General features: G+C 43.1%; 1 protein-coding gene and 1 long non-coding RNA gene across 4 annotated transcripts in view; one reads left to right on the top strand and one right to left on the bottom strand.

The window, feature by feature from the left end:
* The window catches only part of LOC123587419, a 255,013-nt gene that overhangs the window by 47,499 nt on the left and 181,959 nt on the right, over positions 1 to 25,555 (top strand). The gene's annotated exons all lie outside the window — the stretch shown is intronic.
* Positions 5,181 to 22,225, bottom strand: ST8SIA3 (ST8 alpha-N-acetyl-neuraminide alpha-2,8-sialyltransferase 3). Of its 2 annotated transcripts, none has more exons than XM_045457167.1 (4): positions 21,601 to 22,225; positions 20,069 to 20,191; positions 17,052 to 17,609; positions 5,181 to 14,464 (listed from the first exon to the last, which is right to left on the bottom strand). In XM_045457167.1, the coding sequence occupies exons 1-4, from the start codon at positions 21,777 to 21,779 to the stop codon at positions 14,182 to 14,184; spliced, it is 1,143 nt and encodes a 380-aa protein (XP_045313123.1). In that variant the 5' UTR covers positions 21,780 to 22,225; the 3' UTR covers positions 5,181 to 14,181. The 2 variants fall into 2 exon arrangements, with proteins under 2 accessions (XP_045313123.1, XP_045313125.1); XM_045457169.1 differs by having other exon boundaries at positions 20,069 to 20,234; positions 21,601 to 21,707.

Raw genomic sequence — 25,555 nt, 5'->3', positions numbered from 1 at the left:
TTCTCTCTTTCAAGTCACTCAGTCACCCTCCTTTACTATCTCTATGCTTTGTTAATGATAGTTTCTATTTCTGAGAAAAATATCTCCAGCTAAATTTCCACCTTAGTTCCCAATAGGCTTTGTTTGCTGATTAGGTCACAAAGGTTTCTGGAGGTGAAATCAGACATACTGGTGTTTGTGACTAAAGTTGTTTAGATCCATATCTATATATCTATGGTATCTGCTGCAAGATGAGAATGAGTTTTAAATTGATCTTTAAGTGTTGAACAACTGTGTCTACTGAAACATTTTAGGAATTTCTTCTGAACTTATCACTTCATGTCATAGGTTGGTCAACTTTTGTATTTTCGCCATACATGTTTTTACTTTCAATGTGGTTGCATGCACCCCGGCCAGAAAACTCACTTAACATAAGATCGGTATCCCTGGCACTGAGCATCTCTTGGGTATGGGAATGAGTTCTTGTATACTTATAACATCTTTAGAATTTATTGACTTTGGAGGTGATATTTGATTTGTTTCTGAATCCATTGTTGGAAGCACATCCATTTACTGTCTATAGATACTGGAGAGCTTTAGAAATGTCATTTGAGAACATAACTTCCACCACCCAATAATGCTGCTGGGCATGTACAGTATGGGTTTGTTACCTTCAAAGGGGAAAAAAATGGCACCTGAAACACATCTGAGTCTGCATCACTGAATTGTGCTCCACGGGCTCTTCTCTGTGGGCCCTTGAATTATTGGTGGTCAGGGTTATATCCTAAAGGGATGTAGTGGGATGAATTGTGGCCTCCAAAAGATATGTCCACCTGGAACGTGACCTTATTCATAAAACGGGTCTTTGCAGGTGTGATTAAGGTGAAGATTTTGAGATGAGATCACTCTGGATTACGGGGGGCCCCAAACCCAATGGCAGGTCCAAGAGATACAGACACACAGAGAAGGCCGTGGGAAGATGGAGGCAGATTGGAGTTACGTAGTTACAAGCCGGGGAACACCAGGCTTGCCAACAGCCGCCAGCAGCAAGGAAACAGACTTCGAGTGATTCTCCCTCAGAACCACAAGAGGGAATCAGCCTTGCTGATAACCTTGAGTTCAGACTTCTGGCCTTAAGAACTGTGAAAGAATAAATCTCTGTTGCTTTAAGCCACTGACACCATGGTAATTTATTATGATAGCCCTAGGAAATGAATACAACGAAGGTTGTCAACTGAAATATTTTACATAAAGAACATGTTACTTAAAGCAAGAGTTGGCAAACTATAGCCCCACTGGCTGCTGCCTATTTTATAAATAAAGTTTTATTGGAACACAGCCATACTTATTCATTTATATGCTTTCTGGCTGCTTTTGTGTTACAATGGCAGACTTGAGTAGTTGTTATAGAGACCGTAAGACCTATAGTGATTAATATATTTACTAATATATTTTTCTGTGCAAATACAGATTTACTTAAGAGAGGGACAGCAATGGGGAATAGGGAATTCTGTAGTGATTTCTTCAGCTACCCTTAATGTATCTGCTTTGAAAATCTGTATGTTCATATTTCAATTTGCTTAGTCACATGTCTCCTAGAGAAGTGGAGATATTGATTAAAAGAAAGTTCAACAAAAACAACTGATCTATAGGATTTGTGTAGCCTCAAGGTAGAGTGTTAGTTCATCCTCCTCATTTTGAGTTCTTGGACTTAATGTGAATTGGAAGCATTATTAGCTTGGTAGGATTGAGTAAGCAATAAACATCCTCTTGGAATAAGGAAAAGAGCTATCCATCATTGTATTGAAGGTTTGTCTTTCCCAGATAGTCCTGGGTGCTTTTTATTTGATTAACAATGAGGAGCGATTGGATGGGCTTTCTCTCTAAATGTGTGAAATTCTCCTGGCTCCTAAACAAGAGATACGGTAACTGAATTTTATCTTTTTTTTTTTTTTAATCTTTATTTGTTTATGAGAGACAGAGAGAGACAGGGCATGAGCGGGGGAGGGGCAGAGAGAGAGAGAGGGAGACACAGAATCCGAAGCAGGCTCCAGGCTCCGAGCTGTCAGCACAGAGCCCGACGCGGGGCTCAAACTCACGAAACGTGAGATCGTGACCTGAGCTGAAGTTGGCCCCTTAACTGACTGAGCCACCCAGGTGCCCCCGGTAACTGAATTTAAGTGGCACACAACAGTAGCTTATTTATTTATGTTAATATAGTATATAAAAAGGCTTTCCCTCTCTGTGGAGGAAGTCATCCTCGATGATGTATGCTTTTCTCCTAACCTTTTTGCCTTTTTAAATAAAGCCTTTTAAAGTTTTCTAGGGAAATAAAGATTTAGAAATTTTGTCATTGACCTTCTAGTCAACGTTTCTAACTGCTTTTGAAAAAGACTCCTCTTACTGAATTTTTTCATGCCTCTTGAAAATCTCCTTCAGGAGATTATACAGGGAAATAATCATGGATGTTTAACCATTTAATTACAAAGATGTTCTTCAAAGCACAGTTTACAGCAATGAATAATGGCAAAGAACCTAAACTTAAATTTGAAACAATAGAGAATTGATTAAGTGCTTCCATACTGTGAGCTCATCAAAGAATATTTAATGACATGGAAATGTCTTGGTGTATTTTTAAGCGGAGAAAAAGGAAACACACAGTATGCATGGTATAGGACAAGTATACACTCAGAAGAACAGGTGAAAGTTTTAGGTGTTTTTTAAAAAATATTCTTTTACTTATCTTTATTTTCTAATATTTTTTCGAAGAATATTTTTTAAAGATTTTTTTAAGTAATTTCTATACCCAATGTGGGGCTTGAACTCACAACCCTGAGATCAAGGGTTGTACACTCTACCTACTGAGCCAGCCATATGCCTCAAGAATATTTTTATAATAGAAAAAAGAGTTAACTTAAGATGAGGAGACCATGCTTTCAAATATTTCATTTAGAGTTAAGAACGCTGATTGATATAAAAAACAAAACAAAACAAAAAAACGTGGGGTGCCTGGGTGGCTCAGTTGGTTAAGCGTCCGACTTCAGCTTAGGTCACAATCTCGCGGTCCGTGAGCTCGAGCCCCGCGTCGGGCTCTGGGCTGATGGCTCAGAGCCTGGAGCCTGCTTCCGATTCTGTCTCCCTCTCTCTGCCCCTCCCCCGTTCATGCTCTGTCTCTCTCTGTCTCAAAAATAAACGTTAAAAAAAATTATCATTTAAAAAAAACAAAAAAAAAAAAACTTTCTTTTTCTTTTGCTTCCCAGAAAAACTGATAACTTACTTAAATTGTTGCTTGCTAGGAGATTACGTTTGGACAAATCATTTTCTTTCCTGAGCCTCGGTTTCTTCATCTGGAAATGAGAGCTTTCAATTCACTGAATCCTTAAGTTCCTGGTCACCTATGACATTCTGAGCAGCATGACACTGCGTCCAGACCAGGCTATTTATCAAGCTAACTCACTCACCAAGAATAGCACACTCAGAATGGAGGGTACCTCAGTTGTCGAGGTGGGTATCAGCCACCCCAGGCCTTTAGACCCTAAGTAAGGCCTTCTGGGTAAGGAGCCCGTGCTCTTGCTTAGACTGACACAGAAAGCCTACTTCCCTTACTGGCTTGGGAGTCTTGGGTCAGATTGGTCCTTTTATGAGTTGGGTTTCCTTAATCCTCTTTGTCTTGATCAGGCTGTGCCAATGCATTTTCTTAGGGAAAAAATTCTGCTTTTAAAATTTAATTTGTACTATGCGGCTCCAGGCAAAGAGAGCCTGCAATAAACTTGGTGTCAATTCCATGTTTTGCCAAAGTTTGTGAAGTGTTTTATTTTAGGAGAACTTATCATTCCCTGTGTCAGTGGGGATAGGGGGTAGGGTGAGGGTGGCCATTCTTTTTTTTCTCTGTCCCTTACCTGCACCCTAACATTCCCTGGTGCTGCCCAGGATAAAAGATATTCCCTGGTAATGTGTTGAACTGTTTTGCCAATAAGACATGTACGTTCCTTCAGGATAGGCATTGTGATTTTTTTGCTCATTTTGTATCCTGTTCCTATCCTGCCCAGTGTTGTACATAGTGACCAATGAGGGCTTTCAACTTGAATTAAGGAGCATTGCAGCAGGCCCTTTCGGACGCGACCCTGTTTACTGAAGGCAGGGTCTTTCCAATAATGCTATATTTCACCCTACAGAAGTTCTTGTTTTGTTTGAAATTATAATTAGCCAAGTACAAGAACAGGATGTGCTTTGGTGCATTAATATGCTGAGACATTCTTGATGTTGGAGCATGGATATCGAGTAAAACAATTCCTAGGGCTGTTCATTCATTCAGTCAACAAATACTATTATTCATGGTGCTGAGGTAGCACAGTCAGAGCAGAGTGAGGACTTTTGGTGTCTGTGGTGTAGGCATAAAGATGGGAAGGGAGATAAAAAAGAGAAGTGATACATAGAACTGTATGATGCACTCATCCATCCATCCATCCATCCATCCATGCATCCAACAAATATCAGTTGATAGCCTGCTAAGTTCCCAGAACTACTGTAGGCACTGGGAACATAGTATAATTAAGACAGGCAAAGTTGCCTACTTTGTTGAAGGTAGAGCTTATAACATGGTGGCAGACACAGACAATGAGTTCTTAAGTACTATCACTTCAAACAGGGAGAGAAAATGCTATGAAGACAGATAACACTGTGTAAAGGAATGGAGGCTGATGGGGGCATTTGGGAAGGCTCTATGAGAAAGTGTTGAAATGGGGTGAAGAGGCAAGAGAAAGAGCCCTGGGCCAAGAGTCTGGCTGAGATCTCATTTTCACTTCGCCATCGACTGTGCAACATGGGCCAAGTCCCTCAGTGTCCCTCTGTCACCTGATCCTTGCTGAAATAAAATGATGTGTGTGAGTGTATACGCAAGCTTAATGTATTATTATTAATCATATGAAGTCCTCTTGCATCATTTGCATAAAGGGCCAATGGAAAGATGGTGTGTGTGTGTGTGGGGGGGGTGCTTTTACTATTTGCTACTCGTTCATGGCTGAAGACAGCTAAGCCCAACCTTTCTGAAAATCTCCAAGGAGGATTCCTTGGAGAATTCCTCAAAACCCAGGGAATGAAAAAAAGGAGGATGTGCTTAATCTCTTCACTGGATGGAGAAGGTTCGTGTGTGTGTGGGGAGAGAGGGGGGTCTTCCAAATGGGACAGAGACAACCAGCGGCGTTTTCCAATGCACAGTAAAACAGTTTATTTAAAAACAACGCATTCAGTACTGTGTTTGGCACATGAGGCAATGAGGCAGGCACATTCACACTTAACAGGTACATTTGGGGAGCTGTCAAAGCAAATCATTGCATTTTCTTCACAAACTAGTCACAATATACACACAATTACCCCTACAAAAGAAAGATGATCATCTCTGTTCACCAAGAAGGCAGAAGATATTTACATGTTCCTCAGTCCAGCAGGGCTGGCTCCTTTCGGGTCTCCGTGGCCCTGTCAGTCTGGCAGCTTGTTTCTGAGGGCAGCTGAGGCTGCCTGTCACAGGAGATGTGAGTCTGATCCTGAGGGCCACGGCTTCTCCCGAAGAGTGAGAGTACTTCTGATGTAGGCGAGAAGGAGTGAAGTCTTCAATGCCAGTGTCTCAGCGTAAGATGGCGTTTTCCAAAATAAATGCGTCAAGTGTGTGAGGGGAGGGCTCCGTGGTTATGACAACGGAAGAAGCATTGATTTTCCCTGACACATGCTTCTTGCCCATTTCGTTAATAACTTACATTCACTGTTCTCCCACCTTTGACCTTTCGGTTTCATCATTACTCTGAAAAGAGCTTGGTTGTTCATTCTACATTGGTATAGCATTCTTTAAAATGAGGCTAAAATGAAGTGGTGAAACCAAGTAGGTTAAGTGAGAGAAGACATCGCAAACATTCTTTCGTCTGGACTTCTGATTTATGCTTTACAGTGGATTGTCAGCCTCCCCCCTACAGAGTGGAGGCAGCATGGTGTGCTGTAGTAGAATCCATGGTTTGGGAGACCCTGACTCTGATTGCTTTTAACTAGCTGGGCAGATAAGTCACTTCTACTCTCTGACCCTCAGCTGTCTCATCTCCATGTTGAAGATGTTGATCTGGAATCTAGACCTGAGATAGTGTCTAGATCTGTGAAGTTCTGCTAGGCATGTAGTTGATTCTCCTATGTGAACAAACGATGCTGCATTGTGATGTTTCAATATTTTTGTTTTGTGTCCTTGGAGAATTTCAGCGCTAATTGCTGATGCTTGGTGATTGGATCTCAGCTCATCAATAACCCCCTCCCAGGGCTCCTGGCTCTAAGGCTGATTTTCTGTATAATAAGGGCTGAGACCTGGATTTTGAAACATGGTTAAAGAGTGTTTAGACACGGAGACCAATTATTCTAAGTCTTGCAAAATGGTCTAGATTCCAGATATCAGAGGGAAACTTCCCTTTCCTTTTTGTAAGTATTTCCATGACTTTATTCCACTTCTACACATTGAACAAACCTCTCTCCCATCGTCTACCCATTTTTCTAACCTATTTCCCTGGCTAAATATATTTTGGGAGTGACTCATTCCTCAAGGCTGGTTTTACTGTGAATTTGTTCATAATAAGATGGGGCCTTCTGTCAACTCCCTTCTGCTTGTAGCTATGGCCTTATCTCTTTGGTGTCCAGAAAAGAGCCAGGGGATGAAGGTGTATTTTGTGCCCAGGTTACATGCAATTTGTTTTGAATACAGAAAAACATCTGAACATGTACCTGATCCATTTAAAACAAGATGTAGCTTATTCAGTATAGAGAAGCAAGCTCATTTCAATGGCTGTTAAGGAGCACAGAAAACAGAGGGATACCCTGGCCTTTTAAACATAAGATAGACAATGTTCAAGTTGAGTTTCAAACATTTATAGTCTAGAAACATGTTATAGACCCTGTAGGATATTTTACGACAGCAAGAAAACTAGATTTTGTCCTTTATAATCTAGCTTTGATTTACTACATACAGAATAAAAGCCTATGTCCACTTACTACGTTTGAGGAATTAAATACATTATTTTTCCAGCATTGACTTCCAAAGGATTTAATCAAATTCACCTAAGAACAGGAAAACCTTTAATTTGCAAACAAAGCTTGTTCTGTGGCTCACCAGAGTATTTGATTTCTAAACACTCTGTAAGTAGGAAATTCCCTTACAACCAGTAGGAAGAAGAAGGAAGTTTATAGTACAACTACTTCTCAATGCCCAGGGGATGGTAGTGGCCAAATGTTTGATTTGGTAGGTTTTTTCCGGGTCCTGCCTTACACTAGCATAGCTAAGGGCAAGGCGTCACATGATGCCTTCCTCTACAAAGTTTGCCCAGTGGTGTTCTTATTTGTGCTGTTTACAGCCAGTCAGAAACTTTTTGAGGCCAAAGAAAGCCCAGCCGAACGCATACTCAAGCCTTGGGCATGAGGCTTAGCAGGTGTCCCCTACTGGGGTAGAGACACTTGAAGAAAGGAGACTCTCTAAGGGTGGTAGGTCTAGGTAAGCTTACTGGATGTCTGTTCTTCCCTTGCTTCCGTGCAAGTGCTGATTTCTGGATGCTGTGTCAGAAGAATGAGGAGCAAGTGGACAGGGAAAATTAGAGATCTGGGGAAACAGGTAATGGACTATAAGATATGAGAAAAGATCAGCCAAACATGGTTTCAACGGGCAGTTAAATTAAAAAATGTTTACCTGGAAATTCATCCGTAGAAATTAGAAAAACCGTGGCTGGTTATCTCTCAAAGTACTGAGTGGTCTGTTGAGAGGTTCCTAAGAGTCACATGGCTAGGAAATATTTTGAACACCTTAGGGTCCTTAGCTTCAAGGACACAATAATATACGAAAAATTAGTAGATCTAACCGAAGTAGAAACGCCTCCTTGCAGGGAGGGGGCACTTGGGAGTTTCTCCAAAGCCACTGCTAGCCTCTCCCATTTGGGACTCACTGACTCAGAAGTTGTTCAGGCAGTGCGGTGCTGGAGCCAGCTCGTATTGGCTCCTGAAAACACGTTTTTACATATTCAGCTGGTTGACATCAAGTTAGTAGCTTGAAACTCTATGCTGACAGTATTTATACCATGGAAATTGGCAAATGCTACAAATCAGGGCCCCACTTTCTCCAGATCCAGTTGTTAAAAGTTGAGCAGCACACTGAAGAGCTACAATCGTCTCTGAGCCCCATGGAAGGAAAATCACAGGAGCCCTTTAGTATCTCTGATGATTAAAGGCTTTGCATGTGCACAGCTGTCAAAATGAGCCTGGCCCAAACCACATTAGAATGGTATCACCTTATTCAACAGAGGCTGGCCGCCAGTGCCAACCCGTTCAGCTGGTCTTAGAATTTTATACTCAGTTGGTTGTAAAATTTTAACTTCTTGAATTTCCTTTCTTGATTGGTTTCATTTTAGCCTGAGGATCTTTGTATTTGGGGAATTACCTGTAGGTTGAGAAATCAGGCCCCTTTAGGAATATTTTAGGCTCTGGGAATGACATCCAAGTAGAATCTGAATGAACCACTTAACTTCTCTGTTTCTCAGTCTGTCTATCTGTAAAGATGATTGACCTGAGATCTGCCTCTTAGTTTGAAATATAAAAAGTGAAATATAAAGAGCTGGCCTTGGGGTAAAGTATATTAAAGCTATGTCCCTCGCTCTGTCTTCAGGCTTGCGTCCATTCTGACTAAATTAACCAGTTACTATTTGCTTACAAATTAGTGACAGGTCACTTCAGCCAAAACACAACTTGAGTAGTTGAGTCACTAAGACTGTGTCTATATTGCCGGGTATTATGATAACTTTAAGGGACAGATAGGCTACTAATTACATGAGGAGTGATAAGCATTCAGCTACTTTGGTCAAAATGGTATATGTGACTTGGCTATATGTTATTTGTTTCCCAATGCTGGCAACATCAGAATCACCTGGGAATCTTTGTAAGCTTAGCTTATCCCAGCACATTCTGAGTCAAAGGTCTGGTGTGGGGAGGAAGAGTGTTTTAAAGAGCTCCTCACATCATCCAGCTTTGTTTGCTGGTGGATCAGCAGCATAATCCAGGTCCTAACCCCATCACCCCATTGTCATCTTAGATTGGAGTCAGCTTTTCTGCGACAGGCTCTTCCCTATGATTCCGCTGTAATTAACAGCATGAGAACGGGCTTCATTGAGGATAAAACATCTATTAAAACATGTATCTTCAATAATAATAATCACAATAAAAACAAATTTTCAGAAATACTCTCTAATACAATAATGACGTTCTAAAAGGTTTCCCATTTCAAACGTTAGACTTATGTGGCAAAGCAATATTTAGTCATTTTGGTCCTTGTCATCAATTCACCTGTGGCCCTGATTAATTGGGCCACAGAGCCCAGTCACATCAGTCAGGTGGCCCAGGGCCACCTAAGTCTCTGGCACTTGTCATGTTCCATCTGGGTTTTTCAGCCACATACACGGCCCCAACTCTCTTTGTAAGCAAAAGGACAGTTCTGTGTATTCAGGGGGAAGTAGAGGCTACACAGATACTTTTGCTTGGTACATTTAAACCATTAGAGGAAAACAATTCAGAGATGCAGATTTATATAGAAAACTGGTCTGTCATTTTGCACATGAAGACGCGGCCCAAATTATTTACTATTATTTACACATCTTCTTAGCATTTTGAACTAAATGCAATAATGTAAAGTCTGCTCTTGAAATTACTTACGATGTGGAATGAATTGACAAAAGGTATTCCTTATCTCAACAGGCCCCAGCTGAAAACTATATACATGGAGAAATACAATGAGTGAACCATTTTTTTGAGGTTAAATAAATTGATAAAGATTTTTAAAAAGAAGTACATAACTATTCTCAGTATTCAGCTTTTAAATTGTGCATACGTATTTCTAAAACAAGGTTTTATAAGTGAATAGAGTCTTGGATAAAATTCCAGCTATCAACTGTGAACTATCAGTAACTAAATTGTGATTTACCAGAATCATGACTTACCAAGTTGGTTTTCTCTTATTTTAGGGGAAGGAGAATGTAGGATATTACCCGTGGACTGTTGTATGCCTAGGCAACCATCTCCCTTATTGTTTTGTATTGACAAATAAATGCTTTTTGTGGGAGAGGGATAAATTTTCTTCCTTTACAGACTACTTGTTTTCTGTGCCATGAGGACCCCAGACCAAAATCACTTTCTTTTTGTGCCCATCTTCATTACATGCTGATAAGGAGGAGATGAGGAGTCATACTTTTTCTGCTCATTATCCTTGCAATCTTGGGAAATCACTTAGCCTCTCTGCTTCTCCATTTCTCATTTGTAACATCAAGGATTAGGACTAGAGAAACTGAAAGGTTCTTCCATTTCAAATATCCCATGTTTCTACAGTTCTGTCCCTGCTTCCTCTGGCCTCAGGCCACCCTTCTTTGCTGTTTGAGAGTGTCCAAAAATTACTGCTTAGCCCAAAGTCAGAAGAAAAGCTCTTCCATTCCTTAGCGTCCCACCAAATTAGGTTAGTCATGGCACTCATATTCGTGGATAATTGGAGATCCAGACACAAGGAGGCTGGAGGGACCTCTCACCTTGCATATCCTGGCTGGCAGCCTCATGGTCACATGCCTGACACCAAGGTCACCTGACACCATGGTACAGCAGTCACAGCACTGCTAGGCACACAACACTACTAAACACACAGCACTTTTATAATGGTCAAGGACACTTGAGACCCAGAAGCAAAGGCAGAGGAGCCACAAATGTTTTAATCATCAAATATGGGAAGGATTTCTGGGTGTGGGAGGAATTCTTGGTACCACATTTTAGTCCTGAATCCCCTGGTTTACAATCCCTGCACATGACTCTCAGAACAGCCAATGCAAAACTGAGGGACTGGCATTAAGCAGGTCACTAAATGTTTGTGGGTTTTTTTTTTCCCCTCTGCGACTGAATTGGTCATTTGTGTTGGTATCATGTGTAGACAGCCTTGAGGACTTTATGGTAAAATTCATTCCAATGGCTGAGGGTGGATTCTGCTGTGAGTATCCTAAAAGATGAAAGGTTCTGATAAAAGGATGCACTTAACCTAGAACCAGCAAAGCAAGGGCAGTGCAAAAGCCAGGGATTTGTATCTGAGTTGAATCAGGAGGGGGAACTCAATAGTCCTGTCTGCCCATTTCACTGCTCTTGACCACACAGGCCAGGGCGTTCTGGTTACTTACACCACTGCCTTTCTAATCAGGACTCAGGTCTTTTGGTCTCGACAGTGGTTTACATAGGTTTGACCTTTGAAACAGTCCTCAAAAACAAAAAGAGATCGTGTATGATCAGCTAGAGGCTGCATTTCTCTGTGCTGCAACTGTAAGTCAAGGGCACAACTAACAATAGAAGTAACGGTAAAAGCTGCCATTTAGTGAGTGTTTACTACCTGCTGAAAACTGGGATAGACGCTTTACCCAAATTTTGTATCCAAGTTTTCCAATAGGAGGCACATAGGCTGTACAGAAAGAATTTATAAGCTATGAGAATTGTGGTTAACCCTATGGCAGGGCTTAAGATTTTCTTCAGAAAAGGGAAGGGTGGTGGTCCTTTTGGATCAGTTCCAGGAAGTCCTGCCCGGAAATGGGATAGGTCTGGCTGCTGAGCCCTCTGATTCTAGGAAAGAAGCCCGTTTTGAGTTCTTGTGAAAGCAACAGATGAGACGATACTGGGGGATGGTAAAGTCCTTTTCACCCTGAGGTTAAGACGAAGCCGAGAGTGGTGTGAGATGTAAAACGTCTTCCTCAACTTGAAACGACAAAACAACCCCCACTCCTAAAACAGCATTATGATGAGGTCTACTTTAAAAGGTCCACCATAGAACAGTTAACCAGTTTTAGGGATTCTGGTCCTGTGCTCTTTTAACCTCCCTGGTTCAACGTGTCTACGTATTTATATTTAGTGAAATCTAATGGGCACATTGGGATTAAAACTCCAGAGTCAGGATCTGGCCCATGTAATATTGGCATTAATATCACTCAGCCGCAACCAGATGAACTAAGTGCTTAGGAAGAGCCAACTAGACACTCCTGTCAGTTGTCAATCTCGCAGTGATCCTCGCAGAGCACAGCATGAGCGCTGTGGCACTGTCCTCTTGAAAGTGACAGGGAACAAGCATGGGGTGGTGTTGATGCCCACCAGGTTATACCAGTGAATTTAAAACATGTTTTTTTTTTTTTTTACTACCTCCTCCTCTAATGTCTTTCAAGTATTGAGCTGTGTCAGTGTTTCCCATTTTGAAACATCTATTCCTGTTTCTTCCCATCTCTTTGGATGATTGCCATTCGTACAACATTGTAAGATGTGCCACAGTTAGCAGCAACTCCAAGCCTGTATGGTTTTTCTTTCACCAGTTAGTATCTGGATATATGTAAGCTGCTCTGATTAGCTTTCTGAAAACAATTAGAACCAGACATCTCCCCTTTAGGACCAGGAGGCACATGAGCATAAGACACAACGTCTTTTCTTATTGTATGCGGTTTAACGGGGGGCCTGATTATACCTTCCCAAAGAGGGACAGTGAGCCGATCACTGAGCTACGGCAATTATTCTAAACGGCATTTGTAACATTACAAGCAGACTAGGATGAGACTTCTGGAAAAGAACAAGCTACCCCACCCAAATGTATTACAAATGTGCTTGACTGGCATTTGGAAAGAAGAAAGAAACTCTTATTAAAATTTAACATCAACTTGGCCAGACTTTGGGCCGAACTGGAAGAACAAAGTGCTGCTCAGTGAAAAGCCCGGGGTGGGAGTGATGTGATTTCTACTTCTAAAGCTGAAATAATAATACTAAAAAAAGACAGAACGGCCAACTAATCCCCTCATGGCAGATCTACACAGCTTAAATTCCAAGGGTTATTTTGTATCAAATCTTGCCATTACCCAATGGCTTTTCCTTATGAAATCCTTAATTTTTAGACATACAGATCTGATTTCAGTGGGAAAAGGGACTATCCAGTGTCTACAATTATCTTGAAGAGAACAAATGGTTCTGAGTGGTGCTGGTGGACACAGGGACACTGAAGATGACCTCACCTCAGCACTATTCCCACAGGGGCCTGTCCTGATCAACCTCCAGTCTTCTACTTTGCTGCAACTCTGCTGGCTTTCAAAGACCAGGTGTCTCTGAATGGGCACCATGGTTACAACGCTCTAGGGTATATGGGGATTCCATAGCAACTTCTAAGTATTTTTCTTCCTTTTCCTCTCTGTGTCCCAGGATCTTAAGCTGACTCATTGCCTCTATATTCTGAGAGAATGCCCAACCCAGCTCTTGGGTTGGGATTGTGGGACGCACTAAACTCAGGCTGGCATGCCCTCACAGATGTGGCGATAGAATGATCTGCCACAATAGCATTCGTGTCAAGAGATGCAGTGCCACCCATGACATTCATTTTCTTTGTGATAGTGAAAGATGCCACTCAGCACAGAGGGACCACTCTGCTGTCGAATGATGGCACGGACTAGTGAGAACTTTGTAAGAGGCATTTCTAATAAAAGTAGTCATAAGGGGATCCATCATCATTTGGTCAGCTTGTCACGAAACAGCAAAGTTACCCAGAGCCTTAAACACATCAAGCAAGTACAGATGCAACACATACAAGCAAAGCTAATTTAATATGATTCCTAGCAAATTATTAAACTCCACAATGGTGGGGCGAGGGATTGTAGGGAAGAGATTGAGAACAACAGCGAGAAATAGAGAGAGAGAGAGAGATGAGATACGCAAATGGTTTTTTTGTTTCCATTTTGAAGAGTCTGATCCCACCCAGGGAAAACTGAAATCCTGCCCAAATTGGCCAGAGGCCTGTGACAATGAGGACTGTATCTCAAAGCTGCAGCAATGACAGCTCCCGTCCTCATAAAAACATGGGAGGCAGTTTATTATCAAAATACAAACACTAAAATACTTCCGACCATTTCGTTAGCAGCATGGTTCCCAATGCGACATTCCCTTTATCAATCAAGTTTACATCATGTGGCTTCAATTCGTTTGTCTTGCCAAGACTCTTAAGAGAGCAGGTGCAAAAAGAGGGAGAGAAGAGATCTTTCCTTTTAAGCGGCAGACAGTCTTTATAAGGAATTCTCTAGGGTTCTATTCTGAAGACTATTCCGTTTGATTTGGGGCACTTTTCAAATGGCCATTTGGCACTTTCTGTTCAGAGTCTTAGGCACAGTGTGACAGAGTCAGCTTGGTGAGCCCTTCCCCATGCATTCGGTACAGCAGCTGAAACTCGGCAGGCAGCTGGTGTGACTCCTGCCACTTGGTGGTAAATTTGGTCCCTTTTTTGTCATAATAATGGTATGGAAGATCTTCCCTTGTGTTGGGGTCAAATCCAAAAGGCCAAAATCCATACAAGTGGATCTCTTCACACATCGCTGATGCAAGGGTGTACATGAGAATACCTGTGCTCAGCCGTTTGGGTGACAAATGTTTGTTTTTCCAGTACCTGTGGAACAGTAAGTACATGTGGATTCAGAAGCCAGTGTTGGTTTCAGGCAAATAGGTCAACATGACTGGGCCAGGAGGCGGATTGGTACATGGATTTGCCTTTTTTAAAGTAGCATTTGCTTTGAATCTATCTTTTAGAACGCCTCTGGGCAGGACCGGCTACATAATTTGTGAGACCCAGTATGGGACGAAAATGCGGGCCCTTCCTTCAAAAATCACTGAGTTTCCAGAGGGCGATAGCAGGGCATTAAACCAAGCGCCAGCCCTCCTGAGCACAGCTCCTGTGTGACCGCACAGGTTATACATCGCGTGACACCAGCCCCGCCTCTTGGCTGTGCTAAGGAGTGGTGGCCCTGACTCAGTGGTGACACCGCAGAAGGCCAGCAGCAATGGGAATGACTATGCTCCTGTGTCACCTTCTTATCCAAATCTAGAGGTTGGTTAAATGCTTCTTCTTTGGTCTGGAGAGGTTGTGGGGCCTTATTTTTCTGTAGCTTCTTGTAAAAAAAAAAAAATCATATTCCCTGTTCCTTTGTTTTCTATCTAAGGGTTCCTAGGGGTTCCCTTCTTTAGCATGCCAGAACCCAAGAAAAGCATTTAAACACTTTCTGAATTAAAAAAAAAAGCTAAATTATGGCTGTTTTTCCTTCCATATTGAAACAGTAGTTTGAAGCCTTCCTACCTATACTACCAAATATTTGAGACTGCTAGGGAGTGAGTGTGTGTGTGTGTGTGTGTGTGTGTGTGTGTGTGTGTATCATTTGCTGTGTAGGCAAAGTTAAACTGTTTATGAATCAGGTTTCCTCGGACTGTATTTCCCTTGAGTTTTCATTGAACCAATGTATTTGGTTCAAGCCTGAGTGGCTGTGAAGCATTATGACTAACTCCGTGGCCTTTCTGAAAAGCTAGGGGCAGGGTAGGCCACACAGGCCAATTTCCTGAAGCTTCTAAGTACGTATAGTTCCTTCTTTACTACTTGAAAGCTTCACAGACCTTTCCCCATTCCAGTTGAAATGTAACAGTTTAGTCTTGGTTTTCTTACTAAGGAGTTAGAATGACTTCTGACAATTCCTTTGGTATGACTGAACTTAAGTAAAGTAAGGCAGGAGCAAAATGATGAGGTCAAAAGGCCACAGGAGGACAGGTTGGTGGGAGGCATGGCTTCTAATTCTGATTTTGCCCATTTGGGGCAGTGACATTGGGTGGTAAATAATTCCTTTTCTTTGTACCTCAGTTGACTCATCTTTAAACAAGAGTTGGGCTACCTAACCTCTCGAAAAGATGACCATACATCTTGGGAAGCTGGGATAGTCTCAATTTTTGTTTGTTATCCTGTTGTTATTAATAGTACCCTCTTTCTCTTAAAGACAGAGCTCCAGTTTGGACTATATATTATGGTGTCACCCTACCTGTTAGATACATACTACTTTATTAGATGATGATTCCTCCTTCTATCAGAGGTAACCTAAACAGACATTAAGTTTGGTAGACTTCAGAGGACTACAGGATGGGAATAATATACTATGGGATAAACGTCTTTAGAATTCTCTGGTTACCTGTCCTCCCAGAACCCGCTTTAACTTGTAGGACTATCCGGACAGTATGTTAGGACATGGAGGCTACTTGCTCAGGGGAAATTAGAGTTAAGGCAGTTTCCTCAGATGATTTAAAAAAAATCCTACAACTCATTTTGCTTTATAAAATGCCCTGGACTAGTGGCTCCCAATTTTGACTGCATATTAGAATCATCTAGGAGTTATTAAGAAAAACAGGTACCGGGCCCTTCCCCTCCCCCTGCCAGATAAATTACATTAGAATCCCTTGAAGTAGAGCCCAGGCAACAGTAGTTTTAAAAGTTCTCCAGGTGATTCTAATGTACAGCCGGCATCCAGACTCAACAGACTAGACAAAAATATTGCATTTCTGATCAATCTCTCTATCAAATTATGAGGGATAACAGCAAGCTCATAAAATATCTTTCACATGTTTTGGCACTGAAATCCCAAATTTTAAAGGCCAATTATGCAATTTATGCTTTCCTTAAGTGGTTTTCTAATCTTGGACATTGACAAAACACCCACATATAAAATCAAAAGGAACATTTTAAGTCAATTGCATCTTGCCTTGGTTTGTCTAATTCAGCCATTGGCATGATTGGGACATAGCTCTCCATTAAAGACAATTCTTGATTTTTGATGATTTGCTTGGTTTGTCTGATTCAGCCATTGGCATGATTGGGACACAGCTCTCCATTAAAGACAATTCTTGGTTTTTGATGATTTCTGTGACTGCCTGTTAGGCTTACCACCAAGGGAGGGGACAGGGATTAGAGAGGGCAGACTGATGAAACACCAGTCCCCCCTCCCCCATATAGCACTTTGTTACCAGCTGGAAGTAGGAGAGTAGGAGATTGAACTTCTTACTGAGAATGATTCATTCTTTCATTACAAAAACATAAGAGTTTGCCTCAAAGTTCTAAGCTAACCACAACAAGTAACTAATCAGATACCTCCCACCCCCAAGAGATTACAATATTGATTTGCCATCTGGTGGGGTAAGACTTAAAGGCAATAAAATATACACACCTGTTGACATGTTGCATTATATTTCCAGGCCAAGCCAATTGGACCTTTAACTGACCTCTGTGTTCAACAAAAAAGTCAACTAATGTCCTGGTAACAGTTGCTGAAGTGTGGAAGAAAAATGCAGGGATCCAAAGAATGGCCCCATCGAGCTTTTTTAAACTCAGGAAAAAGTTGTTACGGTCCTGAATGGTCAAAAGATTGTTGTAATATTTTTCCAGAATGCTGGGGTTGAAGGTGGTAAGGTTGGTTTTCCTTCCAACATCTCTTTGGAAAGCCTCCGTAGGGGCAAAATTGCAACGGAAAACAAAATCTGACTTATCTATTTCTTGTCCACACCGGCTCCCTGTCAGGATCCCACTATTTCCAACCACAGCACAAATATTAAAATGCTTATTCACAATGGGTGACACATCTGGAAGCAGTGATCGGAAGTTATTGCTAATAGAGAAAACATATTTATGGCTGGAATAATCATAGTGCATCAGTTGTCCGATCCGAACACTATTCTTGGTCAAAGAAAAATTTTTTATTACATCGACATGCTGAAGAATTTCTTGCCTAAAATGAAAAGAAATTCATTAAATGCATCCCATTCAAAAGAATTGATTTTCCATCTTATGTCTTATGCTGCCATTTCATTCAGACAAGAATCGTAGGCCCATTGTATCTAAGAAAGATTATACATTCATAATAATTGCGGTCATTGCGGGAAAGACTGCTTCAGAATCTACAGAGGTGTTAATTTCTCAATCAAGTTCTGGATGTAATCCTTCAAGGCTTATAAATGTTGTCACTTACAGTTTTAGCTGGCATTCTTTGGTTTTCTGCTCTATGTGAGAAGTGTATTTGATCAAGGAGGAGGCATGATCATAGGAGGTCAAACTATGTCAGAAAATACTTGGAGACAATTTACACAGGCTCCAAAGAGCTCACATTAATTCACAAACATTGGTGACTTAGAGTTTGTAACCAGGTACTGTTTGTTTGCTATTGGACTGCAGCGTTCAAGGAATATCAAATATCACTGATATCCAAATAAGAGCCAAATAGATACGAGTCTGTATAATACTATCTATTATTGAAATATGAAATGGTAACAATAGTGAATGTAGTTGCATATTTAATAGAAATGAGATGATAATCTCATTAAAGTCCTTTGAATAATGAAACAGGAATATTTTTATACTTGATTATATAGAAACACAATTTAGTTGGAGGAACTTAATCCTTAGAAAAAGAGGCTATCGTGAATCCTGAAAATGTGTGTACATTCTAAGAATTCAGAGGATAAACAAGGCAAGGGTGATACTTAGCATAATTTCAGGTTGCTCTCATGTTGAGCTTTAAGTAAAATGAAGTATTTCCTCTTAGAGTTTCAGCTATTTAAAATATTTATGAGAGACCAGTAACGTGTTACTTTGCTACTAGATTCTCTAATTCTAAGAAATCACATTGTAAATTTCCTATGTCTTTTGCCTAAAAAAATAGGATTGAAACTAAATGCTTTGCATATCATCACTTTAACTGGAATTTTATTTAAAAAAACCCTTCATTTGTCAAAATATAAAGCAACATAAACTGAACGCTTTAATCTAAAATTTCCAGAGTTACCCATACTGTTCTTTACAAGCTAGTCTTTACCTGTTATAAAGGTAAAGTAAATTTAAAATGATACTGGGAAAATTAATTAAAGTTTACCTAATAAGTGGATTGAAAGGAGGGAAGTTTTGAGAAGGAAATATTGTTCTGACTGGTCATTTGGGTCACATGGCCCCGTGTGGGAAGATAATTTTTACTATGTTAGAAATATGTCTTGGGAAAGGTATAATGTATTCTACCATGAAAGTTTTCTGGTTTGTCTATAAAATTAATATTGGACTAAAAACCCAATAGTTTTTTTAAGGTACTTCTATGGTTTAGAATTTATCAATTATTGCCATTGAACTAATTTCTAATTGAACAGTGTTTTAAAATTTTTATTCATAATCACATGACTATATCAGCTTTTCATGACACCATAGATATCTACTGAATTGGTTTTAATTCTGTCACTCAAAATAAAAAAGGGTGCAGTAACTAGAAATGCTATGACAAAACACAGCTCCCTAAATGAGTGGTAAAATGATCATTTGTAAAATAAATATTCACACCCCTAATGAATACACTAGATGGCTCACATTCCATTTAGTAGCATAATAATCCCACCAAAAAGGAAGGAGTAATGACTTATCTGGGGTTGCTAAGAGTAGACCAGAATCACTCAGGATAATAAATTTGAATAAATCTCATCCTTCTTCCCCACCTCACGCGCGCGCGCGCGCGCGCGCACGCGCACACACACACACACACACACAAACTCCCTCATGTATAAACCAGGCTGTTACAAGACAACAACCTGTAAAAATGATGTTGGGTAGCTTTTACAATGTATTAAGGGCTGTAAAGGTTTAATGAAAACAAATAGGCAAAACCAGAACAAAACCATACTTAAATACCTGCATATATTTGGGCCAGGATTTTGACTAGTAATTGATAAGGGCAGATTATAGTATTTTCTGTGTGTTTCAGTGTGAGACAATTCTATTTTAAACATTTTTAAACATTTTTCTCAGTGGGAGAATGAAAATGCATTATTAGATGGTCTTTATGCAATTGTTTTTGTTTTTTTTGTTTTTGTTTTTTTTTTAGTAGATGGCTTTGGCAGTGTTACCCATGCATGTTAACTATAAATCATTGTGCTCAATTAAGCCCAAGTTGGGGAGCATATTGGAAATATCTTTTTCCCTCCCATTCAAATCGGTCTTCTTGATGTTTTCTTTTTTTATGAGAGGGCACTACATACATAAAAAAGAGTTACCAATCAGCCTTTGTGCAGTCAGGCCTAGAAGACAATGCAAATAACACCTCCGGTGGGGGATAGATTTTTGTTGTTTTGGAGTATTTTGTTTTGTTTTGTTTTGTTTTGTTTGAACTCCAGAATTCAAAAACACCTTTCGGATCTTTTCCCCCTATCCTACCTTTGATGTAAAAACGCTGTCCGATTAAATGTCCACTTAGAAGGTTTCTCTTGGAGTTCGTGGGTCAGAGAATTCGTAATGGGCACAAATGACGGATCTAGAAACTTCAGCGCAAATTGTGACCTGGAGAGGAGCATGAGTACACAGACAAACGTGCTGGCCTCAGCTGGGGGAAGCCAACGTAGCCATTAAAGTCCAGGCGGCTGGGGGCGGCGCGCGCGTGTGGGGTGAGGGGTGCACCTGGCACACGCACTGGCTCCATCCCGCCCCAGAGCCCCTCTCATTTGGTCCACTCCCTGCTCCCACACACACCCGGGGGGAAGAAGGAAAAGTAGGGAAATCCGCCTCCATTGTCCATCCCTCCGGGTGCGGGAGAGACCATAAAATGGCCGTCTCGCGGAGAGCAGGGCGGGAGCCCGGCGCACTGCTGGGGCCAGATGCACCGTGAGGACCAAGGAGTCAGCACCGCGGACAGCGGCCGCGCCTCCGCTATTCCGACCCGCGACGCCCCGGCTGTCCGGGTGAATTGATTTTTGGAGAAAGGGCAGAGGAAACCGGAGTCCCAGGGGAAGACTGGGGGTGGCTCCTGCCTTAACCTCTTACTTCCCGAGCCGAGTCTGATTTCACTCCCTGTCCCCTAACTGGGGACCCCGGAGGCCGCAGGGCAGCTCCACTCTTCTGCCCAGGTGGGGCTTCTCTAGGTTCCGCACCTCTGGCCCGCTTGGACCACAGCTTGCAGTTTGTATTTGCCACCTGCCCCTCGGGAGGTCCTCCGGGAAGAGCCCCTGAGGGTCACAGGTAGAGGCAGGGGTTCCCGAGGAGCTGCGCCAAGCTGCGCCTGGCCCCTTCCCTGTCCAGCCCTCTCGCCCGGCGGCGACTTGGACCAGGGGCGAGGGTAGGCGGCCCTTAGGAGGCTCGCTTCCCGCAGAGGGCGGAGGAATTGCAGAAATCCCGGAAAGGGGGGCGGGGGGCGGTGGTGGCAGCAGTAGGGAAAGGATCGAGGTAAAATACCCCAGGGGCTTCAGAACAGACCCGCGCATCATTTGATGGGGTGGGGCGTGACGGAGAGGAGTGAGCACAGCGCTCGGGGAGTCCGGCGCCTGCGCCATTAAATCGCCCTGGACCGCCCGGAGCCCGGCCGCGGAGTCTGCGGACGCCGCACCGGGAAGGCGCTCACCTCACGCACATCCATCTCCCGGTTCACCGCCCCCTCCCACACACACTCATTGCCTCTCCCTCCATCATCATTCTCCTTAAACCCTCCCCCCATTTTTGAAATGGGGGAAGGGATGCAGAGGAAGAATACGAGAAATGCAATCACATTGATTAGGACAACGGCTTTTAGGGGCTTCGGGTTCAAATAAATAAAGGAAGGGGGAAGGGAGACTCAGAAAGAGGAGTGGAAGGACCACGCAGTCATCTTGCCCAAAGTGTCTCGGAGAAGCCAAAACACCCCCCTGTCATCTCCCCCCCCCCCCCCCCAATAAACCAGATACCCGAGGGCGCTCAAATAGAGAGAGGCCCGCACTCACCGGAATCCCGCGTGGAACATGTACATTCGGGGCGCCCCCGGGTTAGCGTACTTGGGAGTGGTGAAGATGTTCTCCTTTTTCAGGGACACGTAGCTGATGAGCGATAAAATCAGCAGGGCGACGCTGAGCATGACCAGTCCCAGCACACTGGCGACCCGGGCCATTTTGCAATTTCTCATCCCGGGCTGGGCTGGGATCAAGGGAAGCAGGGAAATCGGTCCATTGAGCGGCCAGCAGCTCGCTGGCGTGTCAGTGTGTGAGTGTGTGTGTGTTCGCCCGCGCGTGTCAGCGTGTGTGGCGGGGGAGGGGGACCGGGCAGGGGAGCGGCGGAGGCCCGGGAGGTGAGGAAGGGCAGGAGCCCCAGAGAGAAGCCGACCCCCAAGGCAGGGCCGAGCGGGGCCAGGAGGCTGGGCAGGAAGATGGAGGGCCTGCGCGGCGGCGTGGCGATGGAACGCGCCGCGCTGTGCGTCCCCGGCCGCCGGCTGAGGCTCCCCCGCGCGTTTCCAGCTAGGCTGCCATCTCCTCCGCCGCCTGTAAGATAAATGTGATTGGAATAACGTTACAGTTCGATCTAAGCACAGGACTTAATTAATGAACTCTAATCTCCCAAATAAGCGGGGGGAGGGGCCGGAGAGGGGAGGGGGAAAGAGGGGTGGCAGAGGGAGGGGAATTGAGGCTGGAAGGCTGCCGCCCACGTCAGTGGGCTTCCCGGCTGAGGGTTCGCGCGGGGAGGTGGCTGGGGCGACACAGAAGCCCAAACTTGGTTAAACGGACCGTGCATTACTTTATAAATATGATGCAGGATAGGGTGATAACCAACTGGATTTGCTGCCTTGGAGGTTACACACCAACTGCGTGCTTCTCCTAGATGCAGGGAGAGTAGTTTTAGGAAGATAGACATTTAAAAGCTTCTCTCCTCACCACTGAGGCACCACCCTGAGCCCCACGGGGTAGCATGCGTCCTAGCACCCCAGCGCCCCCGCAAAGAAGCCCTGAGAGCAGCTGGCCCAGTTTGGCTTGTGAGCGCTTAAAACCTCCCTAGAAATTTCCAGAACCTCTCCCCTATCTGCTTCCTTTGCCCACCGCATACATTGCTTCTCTCTGAAAGGTGGGCAGTGCCTAGCACAGCGGTGAGGTGAGCTGTGGGGGGGGAGGGGGGGGGCTGGTTTCTCCCTCCCTGTCCGTGTCTCAGCACATGGCAGGTGGTCAGCTAGGCTGTGTTCCTGAGTTGACCAGGAGCAATTCCCCCTGATTTAACTCTTCATTGCCCACTTTCCTGATCCATCCCTGGGGCCAGGTCTTGGGGATGGACCACCTAACTTAGTCCTGCTTGGTCCAGAAGCATTTACAAACTACTTTATAAATACATAGAACTCACCTTTGAAGGAGTCCAAGAACCAGGTAAGAGTGGATGCCTCTGAAGGTGGAGGCATCCACTCTTACCTGGCTCACTGCCTAACGTTTTATATTGCGTGACCTTCCATTTATTTTAGAATATTCATATGTTGCCCGTTATAACATTCATTGGAAATAAAAATTAATCCATTTTCAGTGAGGCTGCTGGACACTCAGAGGCAACCCACCTATTTCTTTAGCTCTGTTCTTTGCAATCAACTTGTGGCTTCTTCCACCCTAGTCTCACCCTTGGACTGGTCCTCCCAGCTTATTGGACTGGCCAATAAGCACTAATGAAAGAAGCTGGAGGTGAGAAATTGTCCTCTGAGAACCTTTTCCAATAAAGCAAATTGACACTTTCCGAAGTTTTTATGATTTCTTTCTCTCCTGAACTTCTTGCCTTATGGACTTCGGTGGGCCTGATGCTACGTCTGTCTGTGGACCTCACATTCCTTAAAGGGGTGAACCCCTGGACTGTCAACTCCTGCAGAGCCAGGGGCCATGTCTTCTTCCCCGCTGTTTGCACATACTGTCTGGCAATTGTCCCATGTAGAGGGTATGCTTAATAAATGTTTGAGAACTGAGTGAGGTCCCTTGGAAAGACATCTTTGTCTGGTTGTGGACAGCGGCACGCAGAATGCAAGTGTCTGTTTCCAGTGAATGACAAGGGGAGTTGTTCAGTTTTGTACCCACTGAAGACATTTTATACCAAAATCTAAAAATGTGGGCCAAGAAGACACAAATAATCTTCTTTTTCTCATGGGGCTTACATTATTTAAAAAATGTTAGAAAGGCCTGCACATCTATATGATGAATACTGGAATGATATTTTTTGAATAATTACTATGTTTTCTTTTAAAGAGAAGACCATATGAATCTAGCGTAAAATGCCAAAAGGAGTAAGATCGTGTCTTAGAGAGCTATCTAAGAATTACACATGTTGGAAAAACTCTTCTTGAACACGGAGTCAGGGGAACATGCTACAGAGCTCAGAGTAGTGGTTACACTTTCAGGCTCTGAAGCCAGCAGACCTGACTTCAAAAGCTTACTCTGGCACCCACAGCTATGTGACCTTGGGTAAGTTATCAGCCTCTCTGTGTCCCAGGCTCCTCACCTGCAGAACCAGAATAAAAACCTTCCAGGAATTGGGGGAAGATTACACAAGACATGTAAAGGCCTTGGCAGAGCTCTGGGTCTTTATTAAGCTGTCAATAAATATGAGCTGAACAGCTTGCGCAAGTTTTCAGTGTCTTTCTCTGGCCCCATAAATGACCCACGACAGAGTGCATGGGGAGGGATGTACTTGGTGAGGCATTTTCCTGCAGAAAATGGCAAAGATCAAGAAGCTCTTTGGTTTTCTTTATAAAGGAACATAAGAGGCTTTCCTGGGACATATGATACAGACTCATTCCACCTGGATTTAAAAATTGATATATTGCTTATGTTTAGCATACCTTTGTGAACTTTCTGAAGGAAGTCCTAGGAGGATGATCCCCAGATTGCATACGGGTCACTGAAAGTCATATGATGTAAAGGAACCAACTTAGCCAGAAAAGAAACCAGCAGGCGGGAATCCTGTGCCAGGCCTAGAGGTGGAAATGACAATTACCAGCGGGAAAATTTCTGGGGATGGTGCTTCACAGAGTGACTACAGTACTAGATATGGGATTTTTTTCAAGCCTGGGATGATAGCTACTTAATAAATTAAAAAAATAATGAGGACATTTTTGTAGACTATCACCTAACAAATTTCATTAGAAATGAGATCTATCTGGGAGAACAGGAGGGTGAAAACAAGAAATACAGAAATGAAAGACCTCTCTGACTTCTGTTTCCTAGGGGAGCTGTTATTTTGGACACAAGTATTTCCCTCTCCTACCTCCGTGAGTGCGCACCTTTTGCAAACATGTCTCTGGGGCTCTGTCTAGGTCCTCACCAACTCATACCTACCAAGAGTAGCTTCCAGGCATTTTGGATGGGAAACCTGGGAAGGATGATGTCTTTTGTAAGAAAGAGCTTCATTCATTTCTTTATTTCTGTTTTCTTTCATCAATTCATTAAATAAAATGTGTTGGTTATCAGACACCTGGCCGGACAGATAAAGGGTTATAAAATCGTCCTTGGCCTCCTAATGCTTATGGTCTTGTGGGAGAGAGATCAGCCAGCATAATGGCAGTATCGTGTGAGTGGGCACTCGGGTGGCTCCATGGAGTAGGCGTCCTGCCGGTACTACGGAGAGCTCGACAACAGAGAGCTGATGGGAGAGGCGGAGAATAAAACTGGGACAGGTTGTCAGGGTTCTTCGTGGAGGGCAACATCTGAGCTGGGCTTTAAAGTATGAGTATGATTCATTAGGTAAAGAGGTTAAAAAAGGACATTCCAAGTAGAGGGGTGAGGAGGAGGTAGGGAAGATTAATTATGGTGGGCTTGACTAACAACAAGAGATGTGAGGTGACTGCCACAAAAGAAGAGCCCAGAAAGGGAGTGAGGGCCAGACTGGATGACGTGCTAAGGAGTTGGCTGTGTCCTTGGCAGCTCCACTCACAACTGCCCAGCGTTT

The sequence above is a fragment of the Leopardus geoffroyi genome, chromosome D3 (assembly GCF_018350155.1).
Source record: "Leopardus geoffroyi isolate Oge1 chromosome D3, O.geoffroyi_Oge1_pat1.0, whole genome shotgun sequence".
Lineage (NCBI taxonomy): Eukaryota > Metazoa > Chordata > Mammalia > Carnivora > Felidae > Leopardus > Leopardus geoffroyi.
This window is presented reverse-complemented; position numbering and strand designations above follow the sequence as displayed.

Coding starts and splice junctions, on each gene's coding strand:
- ST8SIA3 (XM_045457167.1), bottom strand. CDS start 21,779: ATGAGAAATTGCAAAATGGCCCGGGTCGCCAGTGTGCTGGGACTGGTC. Junction 17,610..20,068: donor ACAGCGTTTTTACATCAAAG/GTAGGATAGGGG, acceptor TTTTCATTTTAG/GCAAGAAATTCTTCAGCATG. Junction 14,465..17,051: donor ATAATGCAACATGTCAACAG/GTGTGTATATTT, acceptor ACTGTTCCACAG/GTACTGGAAAAACAAACATT.